The 8,092-nt window shown below is 41.9% G+C and overlaps 2 protein-coding genes across 7 annotated transcripts in view; one reads left to right on the top strand and one right to left on the bottom strand.

Moving 5' to 3' along the window:
- Positions 1-3,531, top strand: part of TRIM55 (tripartite motif containing 55) — a 48,461-nt gene extending 44,930 nt beyond the window's left edge. For 3 of the 6 annotated variants that reach the window (XM_017547475.2, XM_037745368.1, XM_017547481.2), the window contains one exon: positions 2,514-2,593. Coding sequence is in view for 3 of the 6 variants with exons in the window: in XM_017547480.1 (XP_017402969.1) it covers positions 2,514-2,636 (123 nt within the window). In the remaining 3 variants the exon portion in view is untranslated. Of the gene's footprint in view, positions 1-2,513 lie in introns of all 6 variants that reach the window. The other 3 variants (XM_017547480.1, XM_017547477.1, XM_017547476.2) reach the window with 2 other exon arrangements.
- An 887-nt stretch (positions 3,532-4,418) lies between these two features.
- CRH (corticotropin releasing hormone) lies at positions 4,419-6,913 on the bottom strand. Its single transcript, XM_017547482.2, has 2 exons — positions 6,313-6,913; positions 4,419-5,525 (listed from the first exon to the last, which is right to left on the bottom strand). Exon 2 carries the CDS (start codon positions 5,509-5,511, stop codon positions 4,921-4,923), a length of 591 nt encoding a protein of 196 aa, XP_017402971.1. The 5' UTR covers positions 5,512-5,525; positions 6,313-6,913; the 3' UTR covers positions 4,419-4,920.
- Between the last annotated feature and the right edge of the window lie 1,179 nt (positions 6,914-8,092).

Consider the following 8,092-nt stretch of genomic DNA (forward strand, 5'->3'; position numbering starts at 1 on the left):
TTCCTTTATAAGGTAGCCACGTATGCATTTGGGCCTCTTGGAGATACACTGGACAGTGTCACTCATGCCTGTGATTACAGCACACTGAAGAGATTAAATCATAGAAATAATGCCCAATTCTGGAAAAATGAGATTGCAAATACTATCGTCTTTTCTTACTGGGGGTCAGTGCTATTGTATACAGCTCATCATAAACAGTCTCCAGGCAATTTTGCATGGCAGAGGAGCCTCTTCACTGTTGAAAGAAAGAAGGGAAGAAGGGAGAGAAGGAAGAAAGGAGAGAAGGAAGGAAGGAAGGAAGGAAGGAAGGAAGGAAGGAAGGAAGGAAGGAAGGAAGGGCCAACCTAATATAAGTGAGGCATGTGGAAAGTGCTTTATGTGTACTATTTTATTTATTCAGTACTTACAACAATGGAAATGAGATAGAGGTTCTCATCTCTTTTTTACAGAAGAGAAAAATAAGGCTCAGAGAGGTTAACTAACTTGTCCAAGTCATACATCTAATAAGTAGTTGGTGTGGGATTCAAAACTAGGCTAAGCCTCTTTGCACAGAACTTTCTTTGCTGAGCCGGTTGTTGGATCCTCAGTAGATATAAACAAAACCAAGGAAGGAAGGAAGATTTTAATCTCTAGTACAGGAAAGCACAAAAATGTATATACATCCCAAAAGCAGTACAAGGGGCTTGTTTGCTAACAGTAGTTTCCCAAAGATTATACCTTCTGCAGAAAACACATTATCCCGCTTGTTTCACCCTTCAGCTATTTAGAACAGCTGCCATGGAATTTCCCTTTAGACTAGAAAATGCCTTCAAGAAAGAGGCCACAAAATGGACGTTGATAGTCTATTCATCCAGGCGGAATTCACTATTCACTCATATTGAATGGTTAGAAAAAAGTCTTTTTATGATATGCCCAGATCATTTGTTTTTTGTTGTTGTTGTTTTGTTGTTGTTTGGTTTTTGTTTTGTTTTGTTTGCAGAAACCATACATGAGACTTGAGGTTTTTTGCTTCCTTTTCTTTTGTTTTTTTTTTTTTTTTTTGATTAGCCAGGGTAAGAGGACTATGGTTGGCAAAGGAGGAGTTTGACGTGTAAAAATAGGTGCAAGATTCTGTCAGGATGATGTTTATTTTACTTCAATTTCAAGGACGTTGAGGTATCTGACCCATTACCAACAGAATCTGGTAACATCCTTTTTCAAAAAGCCCAATTTCGCTTGATGGCTCAACTATTCCTTCATAGAAAACTATGTACTTTGGTTTTACTCTACGGTGGGTAATATGATTTCATGGCCCTTTTTAACTTTCTATCAGGAAACAATGTGGCAGTACAAAGGATCATCCCAAAGCCATAAAGACTTAGGATAATTTTATTGCTCTTGAAACATCATCTCCAAACATATGTTTAGGGCAAAATCTGGTAAGGTACAGGCTAAGAACTCATTTTACCCTCAAGACTACTTTGAGTGGCAATAAAACAACATAGTTAACCAAAGCTCTGCTTTGCTTGTGCCAGATATTATCCATTCATAGTGCAGCTTCATAAAATCATCCAGGGCTTCAGAGCTGAATGCATGTGGCTACCTCATTGCTTTGAAATCAGTGGCATTCTAATCTGGTGGGATAGTTTTACCAGTGATGTCATCAGCACATGTTTGCTTATTTATACATACTTCTCCTAGGAAGAACGGTGTTTATCACAGTACCTTGAAATGTAAAGAATTTGAGCCCATAAAATGAAATCACATTTCAGCAAGACTTTTTCATGATTGTTCCTCATTCCATTATGTTGTGATTTTTAAAAGCCGAAGCAACATGAATAAATTTTGCTTATGATATTAGGTTAGCCAATTCAGAATTGCAATCTGTCTCTCTTAGGTGTTTACAAAATTATTTCTTTAGATGTACTTATAATTATTTCTTTAGACATACTTATATTGGATTTGATTTAATATAGATATGGTTATTAGATTTTATTACCTAGAGAAAAAAATCCCATCATAATTTGCCCAAAATTAAGCCCGTAGTTTTGCAAAAATTATAGTAAGAAAATATATATGTATATGCACGGCAGAAACTTCTTCAGCAGTGGAGAGATTATATTAATATGTCATGTGGCATAGCTGTGTCATTTAAATTAGGAATTTTTAAAAATTCTTCAACCTTTTCTAAACCCAATTCCTAGTAGTTTCAATGAGAGTTTTGTCTCAATAAATCATGTATAAGTGGACTTAAAAAAAACTTCTGAACTCCTTTTTCCCAAGAACTTCTCTCCACTGCATGCATTACTGTTTCTTCTTTTTGTATCATGAGTGTGAATTATTTTCATGACTCTTGGCTGTAGCCAAGGTAACCTGAGCTTGCTTTTCATTTCTAATAATTATGTCCCATATAATAATAGTTATAATAATAATAATTATTATTATTATACTTTCTCCTCAGTAGAAGAGTGACTGGACCAATCCAAAAAGAATGAATCTCTTTTTTCTCTGATTCCCGTTTTCTTCCGTTGTAGATTGGATTTGAGGCTCCTTCCCTCCAGGGACAGGCTGCAGCTCCAGTGAGTGGCAGTGGAGCTGATTCTGAGCCAGCTCGCCATATCTTCTCCTTTTCCTGGTTGAACTCCCTAAATGAATGATGTTCATTCCAACTGCTGCCCCTCTGTCTGCCTGGCTGAGATGCACATGGGCAGCAGGGAGCCCAAGTGAAATCCATATTATGCAGATGATGAAAGGGACCTCTGAACAGAATTTCTGCAAAAATAACCCAAAACTCTAATTCCAGATGACTTATCGAACATATTGAGGGGAAAGAATATTTTGAGAAAATAGTTGGAGAAAGCACTGGAAAAAATAAACTGATCTTATGCAAATCTTTTATTGTGTGGAAAACATTGTGAAGGGTATGTAGGTATGGTACATGTGTGTGTAAGTAACAAGTGGCAAATGTTGAAAAAAGCGGTCACTATGCTCTCGTCTTTAATAGGAGCTGACTTTTTGTTATTATATTATAGTAGCTCTCATTTCCTTTACTCTTTTAACAGTGCAGGTGGTCAGTGAAAATCAGTGTCAATTCAGAAGTGACTGATTTATCAATATATGGACAAAAAGTAAATCATTGACCAAAGCTATGCAATGTTTCACAAAGTTTTCCTCTTTTGCATAAAAGATGTCACTGGATGTATATTCAGAAATATTCTTTGAATTTAGTGACACTTTCATAGTCCAGAAGGCTGAAGGCCTGGGACATCTCTTGAGACGTTTTTCTAATAGTTTTAGATTTTCATAGATTAGTCACTTTAGTTGGAAAAAGTCTTCCAGCAAGAGCTGTCTAGTTTCTCTTGTATTCACTGTGGCACCAATCTGGTAAACTGCAGAACAACTACATGTATTTAAATATATATACACACACATCACATATTAAACATATATATATTTAAATCATGCTTTGTTAATATTTGTCCAACCATAATGCCTCCTTCATAAGTGTAACTTTACTCTATATGAACTCTTAAATAAATGATGTTTTTAAAAGCTTTGTCTTATAATGATTTATTTAGTGTTCTGTGTTATCTTATTAATCCATTAGTTAAGTGTATTTCAAGAATCCCAGATAAGAAGCATCTTCATACAGACAAATTAATTTTGAAGTATTAAACATTTGATTGAATTTTTAAAGCTATAAATAAACTACCAAAGGCAAATGCACTGTAAAACTAATTAAATGTGCTGTTCAGTTTTAGAAATGAATAAAGATACTTCATGTTCCTAAGCATAAAAAGTGATTAGGGTTGGCATAGGCATAAATGTGGAGGATATTTGTGTAATTATTAAAGTCAAAATGTTCATCGTAAGAAAATTTTTCCTTTGTGACATTTTATAACGACTAAATTTAGTCATCTTAAGTGGAGATGCTCTCAAGTTTCTCTTGTTAGAAGTAGTCATTGGAAAACAGCTTAGAAAAAATTGTTTTATTGTACCAAAGTAGTAGTTTAACAGAATGAGTCTTCCTCATAGAAAAAGAATGCAGCATTTTAGCCATATAGTTTGGAGGAATTTCTGCCTCGACACATCTTCCTTCCTTTCATGTTTTCCCCACTCTCTCCAATTATTTCCATTATTTCATAATGAAAATAACATTATGAAATGATCTTCCTTTTAGAATTATGATGTTTTAGAGCTACTGGGAGCAACTTCTTGAATTATTTCACTCAACCTCAGAGAAATAGCCCATGGCACAGAGATGAGCCCAAAGTTATTGCAGGGTCTGTGTGGGCCACTGACTAATGTTTGTATTTTTAGTAGAAAAATGTAATGCAGGAAATTTTTTGTTTTTTCTGGTGCTGAAGACAATTTGGAGAAGCTAAGAGATGAGTGTATTTCAAGTGTATGAGCACTGAAGAGAAAAAATAAAGTCATGATTACCTTTGCAGCTTTTATTAAAAATATAAATATTCAACATTCTCTTACACAACCAAACTGACCAAGGACTGGAAAGATGTTTTATTACTGAAACGTTTACAAGAAAAAGTTGTTTCAAAGAGCTTACAGATTTAGTCTTACCCACCCAAGAGAATGGCATTCTCTTTGGCTCAGACCACAGCAAAAACAACTGGGTGACTTCTGTCTGCTTTTCAAACAAAACGTTTTCTCCCACGTCCACATTCCCTTTAAAACGCCACTAAAAACACCTGGAAATGGAAACTAAACGTAGACAAAACGAATAACATTGTGTTGTTACTGCACGTGAATACACTTTGTGCATGCTAAGTAAAGGGTATAGGCTCTCTCCCTCTCTCCCTCCATGTTTCAAGCTATATAAAAATAAACAAATGGCATCAGAGCAGCGCTATGTTACAGAATACTGTTTTTTTATTTTTTGTGTGTGCTAAATGCAGAATCTTTTTGGCCAAACGCACCGTTTCATTTCCCAATAATCTCCATGAGTTTCCTGTTGCTGTGAGCTTGCTGCGCTAACTGCTCGGCCCTGGCCATTTCCAAGACTTCCCGGAGGAGGTGGAAGGTGAGATCCAGGGAGATGGGAGCCTCCTCGGACCGCCTCTCCCTCGCCGGTGCCTCCTGGTGGCCGCCGAGGGCGTTCTCGGAGCCGCGCTCTGCGAGAGCCGCGGGGCTGTCGAGCGAGCGCCGAGGCAGCAGCAGCTGCTGCAGCAACACGCGGAAAAAGTTGGCGGCCGCCTGCTCCTGCGAAAGGCGGCTGCCGCTGCCGCCGGCAAGGAGCGAGGAGGCGGGCGAGAGGGGAGCGGCCGGGCTCTTGTTGAGGTTCCCCAGGCGGAGGAAGTACTCCTCTCCCATGCGGAGCAGGACCGGCCGAGCCTGCGGCTGCTGGGGCTGCTCGGTCTGCGGCGGCGGCTGGAAGAAATCCAGGGGCTGAGGGTACTGCGGCGCCTGCCGGCCTCCCGGGACCGGCCCACGGCTCAGGAGCGCCCTGCATGGCGGGCAGGGCAGGAGAGCCACCAGCAGGACGCCTGCGGACACGAGCAGCGGCAGCCGCATGTTAGGGGCGCTCGCTGCAGCACAGAGGTGGGCGGAGGGCGGAATGAGAGAGAGGAAGAGAGAAAGAAGAGTTGGTCAGAGTTCGCTCAACTGGGAGGTGCACACGAGGTCTTCCTACGGGACTCCCTTAGACGTGCTGGGCTCCGGCCTCAGGGCTTCGTGTGGGCGCTGTCCGCGGTGCTGAAGCGTCTGGGGAGCGGGGAGAGGGGCGCCTGCAGGGCTCCGCACCTAAGCTCACGCCCTGGCCGGGCAGGAGTAACCCTTCTTTCTAGACTCCGAAGGGACGGTCCCTGAGTCGTCTTCCTAATGATCTTCAAAACTAATTTTCCCGAGCCTAGATAAGAGCCACGGATTTAAGATCCCACACGCGCTGACCACCTCCCTTCCAGATATTTCAGCATTTTCTTCCAAATTGAGAACTACTGCCTCTGGTCCTCCCTCTCCACCCCTGCCCTTGCTGCCTTCTCTCGGGGGTCAGGATAGAAGCGGGTGGGGGTGCTCCTTTACACAGCTAGTGAGGAGCAACTGGCAGCACGGGTAACGAAGAGCAGCCGTCTAAGTTTGCTTTTGCCACATCCCAGCTACTACTAGAATCTTAAGGACCAGTCCACGAACACGCGCACACACACACCGCACGCGCGCGCGCATACACAAACACACACGCATACACACACACACACACACACATGCATACACATGCACACAGGCAAGGGCAGGCAGGGGCAGCCGGCTCTGCCGCGCACCTCGCGGCAGCTCAGGCAGCGCAAAGTTGGTGGCGCGTTCAGTCCAAGCGCTCCCTACCTTCCCAGGCGCTTCGCAGGTGAGCCGGGTGCTGCGGCCTCTCTGCAGAGGGACGTCTCCGGGGCTTTCTCTGGAGGTTGTCTTCCCTTCTCCTTTCTGTTCCTACTCTCTTTTTCTTTCTCTCCTCTTTCCCCTCAGTCTCTCAATGGACTTGGTCTCCGAGTTTCTCCACTCCAGAGCCTGGAGTGGGATTTTATAGTGTCGACCCTCTTCAGAAACCACGCAGCATTTGCCTAATAAGCTGACGCTCTCTTGACAGCTCGATTGCGTGCTGCCTCTGCTCCTGCATAAATCATAGGGCCCTGCCAAGGAGCGAGGGGCAGAATTTTGCTATCTCAACACTGAATCTCACATCCAATTATATCAACAGATATTTATCGCCTCTTGGTGACGTCAACGAGCCCTAAAATGGAAGGGCTTCTTATGACTTGTCCATTGACAAAAATTCTTGAATGAGATTTCCCAAGTGTGAAAACATATTGACCTCTTACTATGAGAGGCCAAATTAGGGGTGTGCAAAGAGACAACGAATGGGAGGAGGAAAGGGAAGTGGGAAGGAAGGGAGTTCTCCCAGTGCAGCCCTGCCAGGAAAGCAGCAGCCAGTTGGAGAGGGTGGATCTGGATGCCCCATCTCCTAACCTCTCTGACCAGGTGTCTCTGACACCTCAGTATCTAGAAATACCCCTTTGCTAGAGACAGAGTCTCCCCATCTTTCTGCCTGGAAAAGAATGAAGCATCAGGAAAAAGGTGTGCAGGAACATCCGGCTTTTAAATGTCTATCTGCTTTTTCCTCCCAAGAGCAAACACATAAAGGAGTTATGAGTCTGCAGAAGCAAGACCAATAAGTCTCTTAAAATGCAGTTCAAGTTTTTTAAATGATGACAAGAGCTATTCCCATGGCGAAGGGACACAAACCAGGGTCAGTAAGGGGTGCATCAAAGATTTTACGTTCTCTCAGAAACTCCCTGCCCCTTTTTTGTCTCTCCTCTCACAATCTAGTATTAATTGTGGACTTACTCTTCTATTCCCAAATTAAAGAGAGAGAGAAGGCCAGTGAGGGATGCATGAGTGAAACAAGCTTTACTTATACAATGCAAACCCAAAGAGAGGCATCCATTCTAACTTCCTAATCTATGTGGAAAACTGCTCGACTACAGGACTAAATTAAGCAGTTACATGTTTTCATTGATCAATATTGAGTCTGTAAAGAAGTAATCTCATTCATTTCACTTCCAAATACTATCAACATCCATAATAGTATCCATATCTGGGCCACCCAGGTTGGTTCCTTTTAATCATTTCTTTTTCCAAATGCAAATGTGCTTCATATGAGCCTGTTAAATAAATGCTCTCTGATATTTCACAGAATGGAATGGAATGCTAAGACTGTAAAACTACACTCAATTTTTGAATTAAATTGATACTATCATATAGTGGGAGGCAGTTACCTCTGATTCTGCAATTCAAACTGCAATTCCAAATTCCTGTGCCTGTGATTCAATTCAGCTTCCAGATAACCATCAGAGTTGTTTATCGGAAATTTCCGGCTCCTCATTTCTGGTTACTTCTGCTGCTTCCTTTGTAGCTAATGTGACAAATGATGCAATGCATATTTCAACTCCCACTTTGGGTCTATACCAATCCACAACCGCTCTTAGGAACAAAGGAAGGCAGGGAGAGAAATGCTGACAGTTTGTAGAGAAGCCAGCCCATAGTTGGATCACCGCACTATGTTATGTACTTTTGACACAAGAGAACAGAGAAAGAAATGTGTCTACTG

Source organism: Cebus imitator, unplaced genomic scaffold (assembly GCF_001604975.1).
Source record: "Cebus imitator isolate Cc_AM_T3 unplaced genomic scaffold, Cebus_imitator-1.0 Scaffold198, whole genome shotgun sequence".
Lineage (NCBI taxonomy): Eukaryota > Metazoa > Chordata > Mammalia > Primates > Cebidae > Cebus > Cebus imitator.

Bases quoted from the DNA above. Each gene is read 5' to 3' on its own strand.
- CRH (XM_017547482.2), bottom strand. From the start codon at position 5,511: ATGCGGCTGCCGCTGCTCGTGTCCGCAGGCGTCCTGCTGGTGGCTCTC.